An 18,992-nucleotide genomic window follows, 5' to 3' on the forward strand; every position below is an offset into this window, starting at 1 on the left:
TATATACGTTTATATGAAATAAACAAGTTGTTATAATAAATTATACTGTGATGTGTTTGTATGTGTTTTGCATATAGATAATTTTTCTTTTCTCACCGTATAAATTGTGGATATTTTTAGGTGGAGAGGATCCAGCTGCAATTTGTATATAGTATGTCAGCAGTTTTATTTGGGAAAATGCTCTGATAGTGTGACATCGGGGCAGAAGATTTCTAGTTTAAGATATTTATGAAAATTCTGTAATATTATTTTGAAAACAATTTTAGAAACTCTTGTATTTTAGGTTTGATATTTCTATTAATGTGGTGTATTGAATTTTTGTTATGTGAACCCTTTTACCAATTTCAAAAGTTTATTTTCTTTAATTTTGTTACATTATTTCGATATATGTTTTGGGGTAGTAAGGGTGTCACAATTTCTCTCGAATAACCACCTTCATCATCTCTAAACACCGGCCAGAAACCACCGTTAACCGGACAAAATATCATCGTCTCCACCATTTCATAACTGAGAGTGACTACAGAAATTTTATTTCTTTCCTTCCTTCCATCACCATTTCATTACTCTCTTTTGAGTAACTAAGCTTGAAAATAGTAAAATGGGAGCAAAAAGACGTCAAAAGAGATATAGGAGTGGTGGTGATGAGTCTCAGTTAAGCATTGCGCCATCAACAAGTCTCGTAGCCCTAAAAAAGAGTATAAGTGAGGGAGATGAAGTTGAAACTCCTATCTTTCCAAAACCGCCTTTACCGCCTTCAAAAAGACATGCTAGCACCAAAATAGTACATGTCGGAGGTAGTGAACACATTATTCGGTGCAATGAAGTCGCGGATAAAATTTGTTTGTCAATCGAGAACATTTTTGATCGTGTAGCTCCTATGAAGTTGACAAAAGAGGTGTTTATAAGAAGAATATTATTAAGTTTCTTCGTATCTATGATACTCATATTTGTCATCATCAATATTAGCATAACCACAAGAACTGTCCACCCCATCAACACTTATGTGGGAATAGTAACATTTCTATTCATGGACATATAGATGAAAGTGTTAAGTAGAATGAGTTTAAGTAAAATAGCTTTTACTCGGGAGGAGCATACACTTATTAACACATGTGTTGTGACAGCTAGTACGGTTGCCTTCCTTCATATTTCATAGCGCTGAGTTTATAATTTATAATTTATAATCTTTTTTTATTTTTCATTTTACATATATACATATTGTACACAAATTAAAAAAATGTTATTTTTAAAACTTAATAAATTGACGTAGTCAGTCTATGCTCCTTTTCTTCCTCTCCTCCTTCATTTCTCTCGAATCACCACCTCCATCATCTCTAAACACCGGCCAGAAACCACCATTAACCGGACAAAATATCACCGTCTCCACCATTTCGTAACTGAGAGTGACTACAAAAATTTTATTTCTTTCCTTCCTTCCATCACCATTTCATTACTCTCTTTTGAGTAATTAAGTTTGAAAATAGTAAAATGGGAGCCAAAAGACGTCAAAAGAGATATAGGAGTGGTGGTGATGAGTCTCAGTTAAGCATTGAACAGATTCCGTCAACAAGTTTGAGAGCCCTAAAAAAGAGTAGAAGTGAGGGAGATAAAGGTGAAACTACTATCTTTCCAAAACCATCGTTATTGCCTTTACCGCCTTCGAAAAAACATGCTAGCACCGAAATAGTACAAGTACAAGTCAGAGGTAGTCAACACATTATTCAGTGCAATGAAGTCGCAGTAGATAAAAGTTCGTTGACAATGGAGAACATTTTTGATCGTTTAGCTGCTATGAAGTTGACAAAAAGGGTGATTATAAAAGGAATATTAAGAAGTTTCTTCGTGTCTATGATACTCATATTTGTCGTGTCTATGATACTCATATTTGTCATCATCAATATTAGCATAACCACAGGAACTGTCTACCCCATCAACACTTATGTGGGAATAGTAACATTTCTATTCATGGACATATGGTTGAACGAGTTAACTAGAAGGCACTCATTACTATTTAGAAGCAGAATAGTAATGAGTGCCTTCTAGATAAAGCATCTGCCACCACATTATTCTTTCCCTTCTTATGTTTGATAATATATAGAAGTTGTTTGAGGATGATCAATATTTCCAATCCATCTTCAACAAATGCCTCCAAAAGCCTTTTGATGAGTTTTATCTTCTTGAGGGGTACCTTTTTAAAATGGAAAAACTTTGTATACCCCGCTTTTGGTCAAGAAAAATCATGAGGGAGGATTTATGATACATACATAATATAAAGTATAATATGCAAAAAAATGATGATTTTATTATATATTTTAACCATAATACATATTTATATTCAAATATTAATTTCTCATAAATTCAAGTATAATCACAACCTAAAATAATAGTTAAAAATAAATAAGTATATTTATAATTTAATGGGTATTATTTATGTACCGATCGGATTTAGGGTTTAGGATTTTTTTTTTCAATACATTTATTTTTTCACTTTTTCCTCATACTAATCATCTTATGACACACCAAAACCATCATTCCTTGTGACCAATCATCTCAAGCCTAGTTGAGGTATATAAAATGGACTGATTTTAGCGTGGAAAAGTTGGTAATATCTCCCACGGTGGGAAAATAATTTCGACCGCACGATTTTCATTTATAAAATTAGATGAACCGAATACACAGTTTATTATTGAAAAATGATATATCCTCCAAAAAGTTCATGATAGTAAAAAGAAAATATATTTTTAAATGTTTTAATTGGATCTAACAAAAGAAAATAATTAAAAATAAATATTAAATGGCACAAATTGTTTTTCACGTAAATGAAGTGTGAATGATTAAAGTGGATATCTCACTAAATAAAATGACAAATATTTAATAAAGTAAAAAAAAATCTAGTTTAAGTATGTAGTATATTAGATAGGAATACCGAGATATTGTCGGTCTCAAGAGTAGTGTTTTAATAAGTCAAAAAGTGTTTTTTTATGATAACATTTATGTAGTTATAAATACATGTGCAACTCGTTTTCATAAGGAAAGTAACTTTTAGTAAAATATAAAAATAATTTGAATACTTACTATTTTTGACATCAGAATCACTTTGACAGATATAATTCATATCTAAAACTTTGAGGCCAAAAACCAAATAATCAAAGATGAAAGGCTTTCAACAAGAGATTTTATACATTTACTTTTCAGCATGTACATATAGCACTTCACATATAGAATCCGTCATTATTGATTTAATTTTATATTTTCTTTGTCAATTAAAATTATAATAACAACGTTAAAATTTAAATAGAAAAATTTTATTTATAATATGCTAACTATCTCCTACAACTATGTGCGTGTTTGTTTTCCTATATTTCTGAATTTCTAAGCATTCAACGTAATTTTTCTCTCCCGTTCAACTGATTATTTGTGTATATTCATATGTATTATTTTAATTTCATTTAAATAAAAAGCATAACTTTATTTTAGACAAATATATTAAATTTGCTACAAAAGTAACAAATTAAATATATTTAAGTATTAACAATAAATGATAAAATTATGATAAAAATTGTACAGAATCTTGTATGTGAAGCATGCAACATGAGCATGAGATTTTATCGTCTAACCATGGGCAAATCATCTTTGGGCCATGAATATGCCTTCAATTGCCTTTGGGCCATGAATATGCCTTGAAACCGTAAGTAATTGCCCTTCAAATCATGATAATTAGCTTTTGGACCAGTGTTTTAAAACCCGGACCGAACCGGCCAGTCGAACCGGTTGGACCGGGAACCGGTGGTCCAGCCGGTCCGAATCTGAAGTTGGATCGGTTAGGCAGTCGACCCGTTTCAAACCGGATTGAACCGATCAATTTTCCGGTTCAACCGGTGAACCGGTGGGTCAAACCGGTTCAACCACTTTTTTTTTATATTTTTTTAAATTTTTTTTAAGGGACCATAAATCATAAAAATAATAATGAAAATTGAATCTCTTAATGAAAAAGCAAGGAGTCTTATTAAATATAACAATGACTACTTGTTCTAATATATTTGTTTGCAATATATACAACTTAAATAACTTTTATAGTATATTATTAATTTTAAATTATATATTTAATAATGCAATATCTATATAAATACTACATATATTATTTTGTGATATTAATTGCAAGCATATTATATATGTACATATTGTTTATATTTTTAATTTGTATTAATATACCGTTTAACATGTAATTTTTTTATGTATTTTTTTAAAAAAAAAAAATTAAATAAGATAGAAAAATTAAAATTTAAAATAAGATATGAATTTATTAAAATTTATAAGTATAAAATATATTTAATATGAATATTTTTTAATAAAAATAAATAAAAATCGAGTCATGCGGTTCAATTAGTGACCTACCGGTTCAACCTTTGACCCACTGACCCAGTACCTTAACCGGTTCGATGACCGGTCCAGTTTTTAAAACTATGTTTTGGACTATGAATATTAGTCTTTGGGTTTTGAGACTATGTTAATGTTCATTGTATTGATTCTAAGTTATAATTGTGATGAATATTAAAGTGTTACATGTACATGTTATATAATTTGTGTGTAATTAGCTTACTCTATCTCACATCATGATAAGATATGACATCGAAAGTTCTTAAATTAAGATTGAGCTATCTAATTTCAGATTAACCATAATATTATTTTGTTAAATTATGTATTTCTTTTGTTAAAGTCCTTGTCTAAAAGTTTGAACAAACACATCTTTACATTTCTTTACATTTAGAGATGATTTGTAAACGATTTTCATTTCATGTTAAGTCTCTTCATATTCATCAAAGATTTATTATTACTTATTTACAATTGGTCCATGGAATAGAAGATGTCGCATTTTTAGTTTTCAACTAATAAAAAATATTATTTCAGTCTCCCAAATTTAAAATCTATATTTTAATATTTGTAACTTCAAAAAATATATTATCTAACATAACTGTTAGTTATTCAGAGAGACTAAAATAATCAATTTTGATATTTTGAGAGATTAAAAACACAAATCTTATATTTAAAAAACTAAAATATTTTTTAAATTATAAAATTTAAAAATACAAATTTTAAATTTAAAAGGCAAAAATCACATATCCCAAATTTAAGAGACCACAAACATAAAAAGCCGATATATGTCCCTTACTGTCATGCACTTTACACCTTGTTTTTAAGTCACATTTTTTTTAGATAAATAAGGTTGAATAATATATTTTATAAATAATTAAAGATTATACTGTGAATGAAATGAGAAACTGCAACTTTTGTACACAGCGCTGCCGTTATGTGATGACTGACGCAAAGAAAATTACAACATTCATATATATATATATATATATATATCACTGTTTTTATAAATTCTGTAAAAATACAAACGACACAATTACACAGCAAACATTGAAAAGAAAGAAACGATTCATGTAACAGAAGAGCCAAACTTGCAATCCACATGTGAAGCAGCACAAGCATTAAACTCCTGTTCTTTGTTATCTGGAGAATTCTAAAAAGCAATATAGAATATCTGAATGTCATTTAAATGTCAGATACCCCTTTGCTCATCTCTCCAACTTTACTACGAAAAAATGTGACTATGTTATCGATTCTAGTAGTTGCCAGATCTTCATTTAGAGTTTCCAATGACATAAATGTGATTAAAATTTGTAACGACTAATGTCTAGGATAATCCTAGAAGTTCATGCATTTAGAAGATTATTCCCACGAACCTTAATAAAATCATATAATATCCAACAAAAATATTAAATAATTGACTAGATAACTGACAACTACTACCCTTCCAAAAATACTGCTATATACCCTAAACTACTTGGACAAACTTAAATGTGCATAGATGGACCAGACTTATTTGGCTTGATTTCTCTAAAGAAACAAAATCGCACATTATGTTCAGCGTCGATCATCTGGGGAAATAATCATCACAATCTAGGAATACAACCCATTATGCATTGTTTGGAATTTCCAATGACACTAAAACGTGATTAAAACAACCAACAACTTGCATTAACAATTGTATTCCCTTACATTGCATCAAAATTCAGCAATAATCCTCAATTTAAATAAAATAATTGGCTATAAAACAGAGAAATGCTACTATTTCAAAAGCATATACCAACCCTACAAGGTGATAAATTAAACGTGCAAAGATGGATCAGATTTATTTGGCTTGATTTCTCTTAAGAGAAAAAAATCGCACATTATGTTCAGCGTCGATCATCTGGGGAAATAATCATCACATCCATCTAGCAATACAATTTTTAACTAGAAATAGAACAGCCTATTATACCACGACGAGATTAAAACATCAAATAATTCACCATTCAAAGAATAAACATTCATAATTCTACTCCCATACAATGCAATGAAATTCCACAATAATCCACCACTCAAATAAAATAATCGGGCTTAAAAAGAGAGTAATGCTACAATTACAAAAGCATGAAACCTACAAGGTGCAAAATAAAAAGTACAAAGATGGATCAGATTTATTGGCTTGATTTCTCTAGAGAGAAAAAAATCGCACATTATGTTCAGCGTCGATCATCTGGGGAAATAATCATCACATCCATCTAGCAATACAATTTTTAACTAGAAATAGAACAGCCTATTATACCACGACGAGATTAAAACATCAAATAATTCACCATTCAAAGAATAAACATTCATAATTCTACTCCCATACAATGCAATGAAATTCCACAATAATCCACCACTCAAATAAAATAATCGGGCTTAAAAAGAGAGTAATGCTACAATTACAAAAGCATGAAACCTACAAGGTGCAAAATAAAAAGTACAAAGATGGATCAGATTTATTGGCTTGATTTCTCTAGAGAGAAAAAAATCGCACATTATGTTCAGCGTCGATCATCTGGGGAAATTATCATCACATCCATCTTGATTCTCTCAATACACCACATTACTAGACACTAATGTCATATCTAAACACCATAAAATCAAAGTTCACATGCTCCTATTAATCCTATTAACAATTAAAACCACTAAAATTATAATCTCAAACATTAAATTGAGATGGTAGGAAGATCAGAATTTTTGCATGGAAATCCAATATTCCAAAAAGGAGACTGAATTATGTGAATAGCAAAGATAGAATCAACTTCTATCATTGGGGAAAGTGTCATCACATCTTTCTCAGCTCTACCAATATCTACATCTAAATTAAAATTTCAACCAAACGAACAAAATATGCATCATAAGCCTATTTCTTAGCACAATACACAAAAATAATAAGATAGTAGAAACAAAAAAGTAAACTTGAGGAGTTTTTGAAACAAACAAGAGGATTTTCCTACTCTGCAATGGTAACTGAATTTAAAACAGCACAAAAGAGATTGCAGAAAGGAATTGTTGTAGCGTCATCTCATACACAGTACCCACTTGAATAAGAGCACCGGTAATCAGTAATCGACGCATGATTCGACACAAATGAGGTATACCCAAAACGCATAAACAAACCCTAAAGCGAAAACCTTATGAAATATTGAGACTTGCAGAAAAAAGAATGGCGAATGTATGGAGAAACGGTGAAGGGTGTTTATAAAGGGATGAGAGAAGAGAAGAGTGCGCCGTAGAAACCCTAATTTAGGGTTTCTTAGATTTTGAAAGAGGTTAACTGAGGCGACCCAGTGGGCCTTTTTTCAGTGTGTAATGAATCAACCCACATGTCATACCGGCCCGAATAAATAATTAAAATTAAAGAAAATGAATATTATTATAAAATAAAGGGTTTATATATACTTTTATATCAAAGATATTCCGTCTCTTCATGAATTATTTTTAAAAAATAATAAATTATAAAAAAAATTATATAATAATATATGATTATTAAAAATACCGTGAGTTATGGAATGAAATATACATAAAAGAATTAAAAAATTATAATTTATAAAATAATAATTATAAAAATAAAATTGTCCAAAAATATATATTAAATAAGAGAATTTATTTTAGTAATAACATATATATATATATATATATATATAATAAGGGTATGTTTGTTTTGATTATTATATTGCATTCTTGGAAATCGTATACCCAAAAATATTTAATTAAAATGTTATCATCAAGTATGTTTAAAAAAAAGTGTTTGATTATATTTTCATGTTCTCAAAATATTTTTAAATTTTTGAAATAATTTAAATAAAAAATAAATGAAAAAAAATTACAAGTGAGTTCAAATATAACTTTTAATATTTTTATGTAAGATTGTTTGTGGATTAAGTTTTTGAAAAATTCAAATCCAACTGATCTACTTTATAAAAGTATATTAATTAATTTGTTTATAAAGTGAATTGATTCATTTTTTTAAAATATGAATTAAATTTTTAAAAATTATATTAGTTTAATATGGTGTAATTTCTATTTTATAAGTATATATGAATCATTTTTATAAAGGTCTCCACGCCTAGCACACCTATCCTGCGCTCGACGCCAAATTAGACAGAGACCTCCAAGGATTTCCATGCCCAACGCACTCACCCTGTGCCTGGCGCCATATCAATAACATGACATATAGGCCACTATCTGATATCGCGCCCAGCGTGGTTCTCCTCACGCCCGGCGTGACTCATCCAGAGACTCTCATCTCAATTCGCGCCCGACGTGAATTTGAAATGGTTGTCTATGATGAATGCACGTCTGATGCCAAGAACATGCGCCCGACGCAAATTCAAATAGTAACCTCCAAAACTTCTTAAAAATCAGGAGATCCAACCACATGCAATCCAAGAAACATAATACATAGACTTCATATAATTTGAAAACGATTTCAAATTCAACATGCACCCACCCAATGCATCAAAATCATCAAAATCTCATTTTGCCCAAAAACCCCGAAATAAGCAAATCCTTTAATTCAACCCTTGATTTTTGAAATTCATGCACCAATTGAGTTCCTAAACTCACATGCAACCAAACAACCTACATTCTAGCTCCCTTCACCTAAAAATTGGCTCAGAACAACCAAAACTGAGAAGAAGAAGAAGAAGAAGAAGAAGAAGAAGAAGAAGAAGAAGAAGAAGAATTCCCTCCAGAGCTCAACCTGCTGACTTTAAGCCTCCAAAACCAAGTTTCCTAACCTAAATTCCAAGAAAAGATAGAAGGAACTAGTGATATTGAAAAGAAGAAGAATCAAATAGAGAAATTTGGGAGAGAAAGGAGCTCACGGACCCAGAGTCCTTCTCTCTAAAGCCTCTCTCTAAATTTCTTTGAAAATGAGCTTATGAGACTCCCTTCTCAGAGAAAACCTTAAATACTCTTCTCTCTCTAGCATCTACTAAAATCTGAATCAACTTATTACGTTACACTAATTTATTTATTTTTTAAACGAAAGACTTGTGAAGCATTCAAACCCTAAAATAATGTTTTGGTGATAATAAAACTCGTTCAAATATTAAAATAAAAGTTTTGTGAAATATGCTTATGGGAATAATGATTTGTTTATGAACCGTAAAAAACTTATTTTGTTTTTCAGAAAGCAATTTTTGAAAAAAGGTCGGAAGTATATTTTTTGTTTGAGAAGTTTTCAGAAATATATTTTTTTATTCTTTTGAAAAGTAATTGAAGGTATACTTTTTTTTCTTTTATAAAATATTTTTTGGAAAAGGTTTTTAAGAAAATAAAATAAAAAAGATAAGTCTAACGACCCGCCATGACCGTCACACTACGAACAACCTTACACTACTGAAATATATATATTAAAAGAGTATAATAAAATATTTTTACAACACAAGTTGCTAATTAAGCAACCAATAACAACCAATTATATACAACAAAATATGCTACCATAAAGTAGCCTACAAAAAAAATCTATCTCCAGGCACCTCCTGTGGCCTCTAGCAGTTATCTCCAGTCTATCCCTGCCCTGCTCCCATACGACGTATGATCATCGCAATCCAAACCACATGGAAACATGCAAGGGTAAGCTAGAGATAATAAACAACTCATAATAATTTAATATGTAACATAACAACTATAAAATCATCTTCGCATTTGACACAGGAGATAAACAACATATATACTATATATCTTAACATCATTTCAACTTACAACACAATCATAGCTTAACAACACAACAACGAATATACAACTCATATCAACAACATATCAACTCATCAACAACTTATGCGTCGTCACGCATTTCGATTCAGAGATCTCCTACAACATGATAAGTAGTTTAAGTGGCTAGGTCCTACCAAACCGACAACACAACAAATTTGGATATCAATCCACAATATAATAATGGTTTCTCAGACTTGGCCACTTAAACAAGGAAGTATAGTACTCGGTTAGGAACTAAGTTCCCGATTTTGTACTTTACTCAAATTGGTCACTTGTAATCGATATAGGTCGACCTGACCCTTATACCGTGGTCGCTTTGTAATCGGTATAGCTCGACTTTGCCCCTATACCGTGGTCGCTTTATAATCAGTATAGCTCGACCTTGTCCCTATACCGTGGTCACTTTATACACGTGTGCCTCGACCTTGCCCACACACGGGATCAACTAAGTCCGAGAGGAGAACAACACAACGACCACTCCAAGGGACAACTTCCCAAGGAGGGTTTTATAATAAAATGGGCTCTCAGTGTTAGAAAAATAATTTAATAGAGCACAATAAAAATAAATATTTAGATTTATCAATAAAACCAATATCAACAACACAATGAATATTATAAAATTAGAACAGAGCAATCAGTAACAACTAATTAAACACAAAGAGCAAATTAAATAATAGGTTTAGAGTAGCCTGGGTTGAAGCACGCAGAGCGCTATCCTTAGAGAGAAAATGCTCTCACTGCACTGGTAATTTTGAGTCTTATAATGCGCTCCTCTCCCAAGATACGTCAACCCGTTAGATCGTTCGAATGTAGTGAAAGATCCCCGAACCAAAGAACATCGCTCTAAAATTATAATTTTGTAGTAGAAATAATATTGAGGGAAAGATAAGAATAAACTTGCTGTGTATTTTTTCTCTGCTCCGTTTCACGTACCAGAGTCACTCTATATAAGCACAATATATTTTTAGATAAAGGATGTGCCCACGTTTTGCAAATTTTTCCGGTAACCAAAAAGTGTACGTTGTGTGTGGAAGTGCATTATCTATTAGCTAGCTTTTCAGTAACAGTGAGTGTACGTGGTACACTTTGGCTAACTAATCAAAACTGTTGGTCAAAGTAGAAAAGGCAAAAACAGTTTTTTGGTTTTTTAATTTGCAAATTACAAATATTGAATAAAACAAAGATTAATTATAATCTAAATATTTAAATTAAATTTTAAATTATAAGATAATTTTTCAACACTCAGAGCACCACAACTATCTCAATCCACACAATGGGATGAACAACTTCGAAAACATCTTCCCTAGTCCTAGTGATCAACAACTTATCATCACAGCAGCTTACAACTCAACAACACAGCTTTACAGCAATAGGCATCACAACAACTTTACAATAATAAGTAACTTAACAACTTTACAACAATAGACAACTTAACAACTTTACAACAATAAACAACTTAACAACTTTACAACAATAGACAACTTAACAACTTTACAACAATAAGCAACTTAACAACTTTACAGCAATAGACAACTTAACAACTTCACAACAATAAGCAACTTAACAACTTTACAACAATAGACAACTATAGTCATCAATCTCAACTTTTAACAACTTTAAACAACATAGCAACTTTCAATTCTATACTCAACATGCATCTCTATGTAATTATGCAACTATACAACCTTAATAATTCTAACAACATGCAAACAACTTAATTAAACAACTATAGTCATTAAAATATCAAATTAATGCAATTTAACAACTTTAAACAACTTCAACAATATCATAAATCAACACAACTTGTAAACAACTTCACAACTTAACTACAACATGCATTTTGCAACAACATCATTAATAAATATTTAATCAAATATTAGCAACCAATAATATTTTCATCACATAACACACCTCATACTAATCAACCTAAGTATCCAAAAGAGTTCACAACTCGCATACAACCAACAACTTTACAATATAGCTTCCCTTACCTGAAGATTGGCTCAGAATAGCCAAGAAGCGGAATTCCCTTTTTCCAAAGTTCAACCCGGAACTTCAATCCACCCAAAGCAAGCTTCCTTGTCCAGAGTCATTCTCTCTAAAACCTCTCTCTAAAAACCTTCATTCCTCTTCCACCCTCCAACTCTATTTATAGACATTCAGGAGTGGCCAGAACGGCCTGTACCGAAACCGGAACGGCCCGTTCTGCACTCCCTCAACACGTACAAAAACTACATGCAGAACGGCCCGTCCTGAAATCATAACGGCCCGTTCTGGAACTCATCCAGAACGGCCCGTGCTCCATCCAGAACGGCCCATACTCCCTCCGGAACGGCCCGTTCTCCATCTAGAATGGCCCGTTCTCCCACCAGAACGACCCGTTCTCCCCCCAGAACGGCCCGTTCTAACTACGATTTTTAGTTCAATTTAATAGCTTAGAACGGCCCGTTCCAGATTGGGAACGACCCGTTCTGGTCTACTAAATCAGCTACATTTTTTTTTCTTTCTACGTTACAATAAGAGAGGTGTATTATTAATTAACAATGGTATAATTCATAAAAAGATTAAATTAATTGAACGAAGAATTAAGAAAATCAAAATGCCTAAATCAAATGATGTGAGAGACTCATGCAGTACATTGATTTGAATTAAAAGTATGCAAAGTGATTGAAACGGAATAACTTCTCTATAGTTATCCACATTTGGCATTTATTATAGGTTAAATTGTCTTTTGATTCTTTTATTTTTTAAAAAATTCCTAATTATTATTTTTTTTATTTTAAAAGAGATATATATAATTATTCTAATTTTAAAAATATAGAATTTTAATCCTTCCATTAAATTGATATGTAAGTTTTAACATTTCTCATATTTAAGTGATGTAACATTTAATAACATGATATTTAAAAATATAAAAAAAAATTAAAAAATATGTAAATAAAATTTATTAAAAAGATACAAACAAAAAATTTTGTATGCTATTTTTTAATTTTTATTTATATATATCATATCATTAAATATTACATTACTTAAGTGATGATAAATTATTAAATAATATAAAAAATATCAAATTGATAGTAGGACCAAAATTTCTATTTTTTAAAATAAAAGACTAAATTTTTTATTTTAAAATAAAAATATTAAAAAGATATTGTATATGAATCACTTATATATTATGCTAAATTATTTATGGAATTAATTTGGAAAAGTAGTAAGAAAATATAAGAAAAAACTATTTTTTGTTAAAATCATTCCTCTAATGAATTCTGAAAACATTCAAAAAAATAGAAGTGTTAAAATGTAATTTAACATTTATTTTATATATGAGACTAATTTAGTGTCCAATCTTTGACGAAACTCAACAACTAGGTATCACACGTACATCAAATGTCTTGAAGATGGCAGCTTTTGCATATTCTTTTTCTCACGCTCACACACAAACATATAGCACAACAACGAGACACAAATAAGAAAAGAATAATTCCAGTTAGAATACCATTCCGTTGGCCATTGCAAATGTTATTCCTCCAATTCTTGCAACTCCTATGGTGGGCCCAGTTTCACCCAAAAAGCTGTCTCATGAATCATAATAATAATGCACACGTAAATAGCTAAGCAGCATATAAATTGAGAATGACAAACATCTCCATAGAGAACCAACCGCATACCATCTTCCTTTAGGAGTTTCCAATCCTTAATTTGGCTCCTGCATCATTATCTCTTTCTTGAAATGGCTTCTTCACCTGTTTTGAAAGGCAAAGAATTGGTCACGGATGACATGGCTGATGATGCATTGAGGCCAAGTAGGTACCATGTAAAGAGGTGCTTTGCTAAGTACCTTGAGAAGGGGAGAAGGATTATAAAACTTCATGACTTGATGGAAGAATTGGAGCATGCCATAAATGACAACAATGAGAGGAATCAAGTATTGGAGGGCAATCTTGGTTTCTTGTTGAGTTGTACACAGGTTTTTTCTTTGATTTGCTTAGTTCACCTTGTGTATGTTTTTTTATCCATAGAAATCGAAATCGGTGCCAAAATTTACAACAACTCATGCACAATGCTCAACTAATTGAGATAAACCCTCATACCCTCTGTATGTTACAATGTGGCATTGTTAGCCTTTGGATTTTAATGTTGGTCACTTGATATTTGTAGGAAGCTGCTGTTGATCCACCTTATGTTGCCTTTGCAGTAAGGCCAAATCCTGGAGTTTGGGAATTTATAAGAGTGAGCTCTGAGGATCTTTCAGTTGAACCTATCACCTCCACGGATTACCTCAGATTCAAGGAAAGTATATATGACGAAGAATGGTATGTCATTTCTCTTAATTTTTTCAACTTTCAACCATTGTTGCCTTCTTTTCTCAAACGATCCTTCTAAACAACTTTTCTCAGTATCCCCTTATTTGCATTATTTTCTTAACAATGCTTACTCACCCCTATTCAGATGAAGTCTTGTCTTCAATAAATTAAAATATTTAATGTAAAGATATTCACTTGTTATACAAGTTAATCTAGTTTGTTTTCACTGTAGCACTAACATGCAATAGCCTAATACAACAAATATATCAACTTAAGTGTTCAATCTCTGTACCTAGCCACATGAAATTAGTTTCTAACAGCAAGATATATTTTGGAAACTATGATTTTGATTATTATCTGGGGTCTATGCTGCAGGGCGAACGATGAAAACGCATTTGAAGCAGATTTTGGAGCATTTGATTTCCCTATTCCAAACTTAACCCTGCCTTCTTCAATTGGAAATGGAATCCATTTCGTTTCAAAGTTCTTAACTTCAAGGTTTAGCGGGAAACTGACCAAAGCACAACCTATAGTGGATTACTTATTATCACTAAATCATCAAGGAGAAGTAAGTGGAATAACATAAGGTCAAAGTTCATAAATCATTAACAACAACTTTTTTTTTCTTTAAACATACCTATGAACGTTAATATTCCTTTTTGTCATCTACAATGGCAGAGCCTGATGATAAATGACACCCTCAGCTCTGTTGCAAAGCTTCAGCTGGCACTGGTAGTGGCTGATGGATATCTCTCACCACTTCCCAAGGATGCCCCTTATCAAGATTTTGAGCCAAAGTAAACCCCTATACACTTTTAAAATGGACCATATTTGCAATACTCCAAACCAACTGGTTTACTAACTTAATAATCAATGCCCTTTTCATTCATAGGTTCAAGGAGTGGGGTTTTGAGAGAGGATGGGGAGATACTGCAGGAAGAGTGAAGGAGACAATGGGAATTCTGTCAGAAATACTCCAAGCTCCAGATTCAGTGAATCTGGAGAAGTTTTTTAGCAGGGTTCCTACAATTTTCAATGTTGTGATATTCTCTATCCATGGTTATTTTGGACAAGCAGACGTTCTTGGCTTGCCAGACACTGGTGGACAAGTAACTTATCTAACCGAGAGTTATTAAGTGAAAATGTTGTGAATGCTTTTCATCTTTTACAAATTACTACAACTCTTTCCAACTTCAACATTGTCCAATTTTGAGCAGGTAGTTTACATATTGGATCAAGTTAGAGCTCTTGAAGCAGAGTTGTTGCTTAGAATTAAGCAACAAGGCCTAAATGTAAAGCCTCAGATTCTTGTGGTAAGCTATCATGCAAAAAAGTGAGTCCATTCTATGCATAACCTGTTTTTTAATAGAATAATGCAAGTACATTATTGGCCATGACAGGTCACAAGGCTCATCCCTGATGCTCAAGGAACCAAATGCAATCAGGAGTTAGAGCCAATTATTGATACCAAATACTCCAACATTCTACGTGTTCCTTTTCGCACAGATAAAGGAATCTTGCGTCAATGGGTTTCTCGCTTTGACATTTATCCTTATCTTGAGAGGTTTACTCAGGTATGTATATGTGTTACAAACTATAAAGTAATTGGTAGCTAAGCTTTTACGTGTAATAAACTTTCCATTTGATCAGTATATAGTTCTTGTTAACAGGATGCGACAGCCAAGATTCTCAACCTTATGGAAGGAAAACCAGATCTTATTATTGGAAACTACACTGATGGAAATTTGGTGGCATCTCTTATGGCTAACAAGCTTAAGATGACTCAGGTTACTACCCAATTTTAAAAATATCCTCTATTCACCAACTTTTGTGACCGTAAGGATGTCTGTTTTGCTGTATAAATTAATTGGTCAAATCGCTTGGAAAACCAGGGAACTATCGCACATGCTTTAGAGAAGACCAAGTATGAAGATTCAGATATCAAGTGGAAAGAATTAGATCCCAAGTATCACTTCTCATGTCAATTCATGGCCGATACAATTGCAATGAATGCATCGGATTTCATCATAACTAGTACCTATCAGGAAATTGCTGGAAGGTAGATGTCATATTAAAAGAAAAAAATATTTTTAACTTCCTTTCTCTTATTATTCGGAAATTGGAATTTCGTCCAGCACACTCAAGAAATTCACTTGCATATTATCAAACAGTACCACATCCGAATCGAGAGAAACAAGAAAATTAATATAAATAAAGAAAGATCAATAGAAGTTTTATGGTATTAACTTCAGAAAGTTCTTGTTTGCAGCAAAGATAGACCAGGACAATACGAAAGTCATGCTGCATTTACACTCCCAGGACTGTGTAGAGTTATTTCAGGGATAAATGTATTTGATCCCAAGTTCAACATAGCTGCACCTGGAGCTGATCAGTCAGTCTATTTTCCTTATAAAGACAAAGAAAAAAGACTCACTCAATTTCATCCTGCCATTGAAGACCTATTGTATGGTCAAGTGGATACCAATGAGCATATGTAAGTGAAATAGTTGCTACTTTTTTGAGGTTAATGTTCAGATAAGAATTACTATATTTATCCGAATAGTTAAATTTCTCTCTTGAATATACCATTGAAACAGTGGATATCTAGAAAACAGAAGAAAACCCATCATCTTCTCAATGGCAAGGCTTGATGTTGTGAAGAACTTAACCGGATTAGTTGAGTGGTATGGGAAGAACCAAAGATTGAGAAACATGGTGAACCTTGTCATAGTTGGAGGCTTCTTTGACCCTTTGAAATCCAAGGACAGAGAGGAAATGGCAGAGATAAGGAAGATGCATGATTTGATAGAAAAGTACCAACTCAAGGGACAATTCAGATGGATTGCAGCACAAACTGATAGACATCGCAATGGAGAGCTCTACCGCTTTATTGCTGACACAAAGGGAGCTTTTGTGCAGCCTGCTTTATATGAAGCATTTGGTCTCACTGTCATTGAAGCTATGAACTGTGGCTTGCCTACTTTTGCTACCAATCAAGGAGGACCAGCAGAAATCATTGTTGATGGGATCTCTGGCTTTCACATTGATCCCCACAATGGAGAAGAATCAAGCAATAAAATTGCTGATTTCTTTGAGAAATGCTTAGAAGATTCGACACATTGGAATGGAATTTCAGCAGCTGGATTGCAGCGCATAAATGAATGGTTCAAATGCAACTTCAATTTCATAGCTTCAGACTAGGACCATTGTTTTTTAACATTTAGATCTATTACAGAACTTATAATACATTGCTAGAACACACAATTGATATTCCCTTTTCATGGCTTTGTTTTGTAGCTATACATGGGAGATCTATGCCAATAAGATGTTGAATATGGGGAGCATTTATACCTTTTGGAGGCGGGTGAATAATGAACAAAAAGAGGCAAAGCAAAGATACATTAAAATGTTCTACAATCTTATGTTCAAGAATTTGGTAAGTCAACATATTTAGTCTTTAGAAACATAAACAGAACAATTAATGTCATGCAATGCGAATGACTCCCACCTTTGATATGTCAATATCACAGGTGAAGACTATAACTGTTCCAAGTCATGAACCTCAACAACAACCGGTGTCCAAGAAGCAACAGAGTGTCAAAAGACAAGGCACAAGGTATGCAACATAATAAAGAATATTTGACCAACAAAATTGAAGTTACTAAAATGTTGAACTTACTCTTAACTTCAATTTTATCTTTTTCTCTTTTTTGTTTTTTGTTGCAGCAAACGTTCGCAGTCTGGATTGCAAAGGTAAGATTTAACCATTTATCTTAGATTAACTCACAATTTCCAGATATGTATAAACTTACAAAATTCTTGCTTTCTTTTAGCTTATTTAGACCTTAATGGTCTTATGTCTTAATCGCAAAGCAAGTCCAATTGCCAGGGTATATATTGTCACGCTGCTTGATGGTGGTCTATCCCTCTGATCTCTTTCTATCTGTAAAAAGTTATGTATTGTTGCAAAATGACAACTATTTCTATGTGATCAATAAGATTTGTGAGAAAATCTGAAATATATAGAAAGCTAAAGAACTGTCTTCTTAACCACTGCTATTTCTATTTACAACTTTTTTTTTTCAACCCCTGACTATAACTCTTATGGTAAATTTGTTTGCATCATTTTTTCTTTTACCAGGTGTACATCATTAGTCACAATTAAATGGAAAAGAGAATATTATATTACTTTTAAAATTTAAGAGATGAAATTAAACTTTTTAATAACAAAAGAACAAAATTAAACTAATTAAATAAAAAATACCAGCATATGAATTTAGCGATAATTTAAAGCTAAATATTGTTTTTTATTGATAAAATTATAGGACATATAAAATAAAAGATACTAGTTACAAAATTAAAATCATGTGTATCCAAAGTATTAGATTGTTGTCTCTTCTCATCTAACAAAGGACATGAATCTAAAATGGAGAAGTGACTTCTGGAAAAATAATTGAGGATATGACCTCTTCTCCATGTTAGACCTGCGATATAAGAAGAGAATCGATAGAATGCAGAGTGTGTCTTATTCATACATAATAAGAAACACTGTTGCTAATTCTTGTACGT

At 31.9% G+C, this 18,992-nt stretch overlaps 1 protein-coding gene and 4 non-coding genes across 6 annotated transcripts; 1 reads left to right on the forward strand and 4 right to left on the reverse strand.

Moving 5' to 3' along the window:
* Positions 1-5,878: 5,878 nt before the first annotated feature.
* LOC114916223 (small nucleolar RNA Z103) lies at positions 5,879-5,967 on the reverse strand. Its single transcript, XR_003804609.2, has one exon. It is a non-coding gene; the product is annotated as a small nucleolar RNA Z103 (small nucleolar RNA).
* Positions 5,968-6,185: 218 nt separating this feature from the next.
* On the reverse strand, positions 6,186-6,281 carry LOC114916220 (small nucleolar RNA Z103). Its single transcript, XR_003804605.1, has one exon. It is a non-coding gene; the product is annotated as a small nucleolar RNA Z103 (small nucleolar RNA).
* Positions 6,282-6,513: 232 nt separating this feature from the next.
* On the reverse strand, positions 6,514-6,608 carry LOC114916222 (small nucleolar RNA Z103). The gene has a single exon (XR_003804607.2). It is a non-coding gene; the product is annotated as a small nucleolar RNA Z103 (small nucleolar RNA).
* Positions 6,609-6,840: 232 nt separating this feature from the next.
* LOC114916221 (small nucleolar RNA Z103) lies at positions 6,841-6,935 on the reverse strand. The gene has a single exon (XR_003804606.1). It is a non-coding gene; the product is annotated as a small nucleolar RNA Z103 (small nucleolar RNA).
* Positions 6,936-13,655: 6,720 nt separating this feature from the next.
* LOC109800571 (sucrose synthase 6) lies at positions 13,656-18,509 on the forward strand. Of its 2 annotated transcripts, none has more exons than XM_020361357.3 (15): positions 13,656-14,086; positions 14,278-14,432; positions 14,799-14,991; positions 15,102-15,220; positions 15,316-15,532; positions 15,641-15,736; positions 15,824-15,997; positions 16,094-16,210; positions 16,316-16,482; positions 16,693-16,917; positions 17,021-17,587; positions 17,721-17,859; positions 17,954-18,039; positions 18,150-18,176; positions 18,266-18,509. In XM_020361357.3, the coding sequence occupies exons 1-15, from the start codon at positions 13,850-13,852 to the stop codon at positions 18,270-18,272; spliced, it is 2,526 nt and encodes an 841-aa protein (XP_020216946.2). In that variant the 5' UTR covers positions 13,656-13,849; the 3' UTR covers positions 18,273-18,509. The 2 variants fall into 2 exon arrangements, with proteins under 2 accessions (XP_020216946.2, XP_020216941.2); XM_020361352.3 differs by having other exon boundaries at positions 13,660-14,086; positions 18,257-18,509.
* Positions 18,510-18,992: the final 483 nt, after the last annotated feature.

This window comes from Cajanus cajan, chromosome 3 (assembly GCF_000230855.2).
Source record: "Cajanus cajan strain Asha chromosome 3, NIPB_CcT2T_4, whole genome shotgun sequence".
NCBI classification, from domain to species: Eukaryota; Viridiplantae; Streptophyta; class Magnoliopsida; order Fabales; family Fabaceae; genus Cajanus; species Cajanus cajan.

Bases quoted from the DNA above. Each gene is read 5' to 3' on its own strand.
- LOC109800571 (XM_020361352.3), top strand. From the start codon at position 13,850: ATGGCTTCTTCACCTGTTTTGAAAGGCAAAGAATTGGTCACGGATGAC. The intron at 17,860-17,953 runs GTAAGTCAACAT...TCAATATCACAG, and splicing joins ATCTTATGTTCAAGAATTTG to GTGAAGACTATAACTGTTCC. The intron at 18,040-18,149 runs GTATGCAACATA...TTTTTGTTGCAG, and splicing joins GTCAAAAGACAAGGCACAAG to CAAACGTTCGCAGTCTGGAT.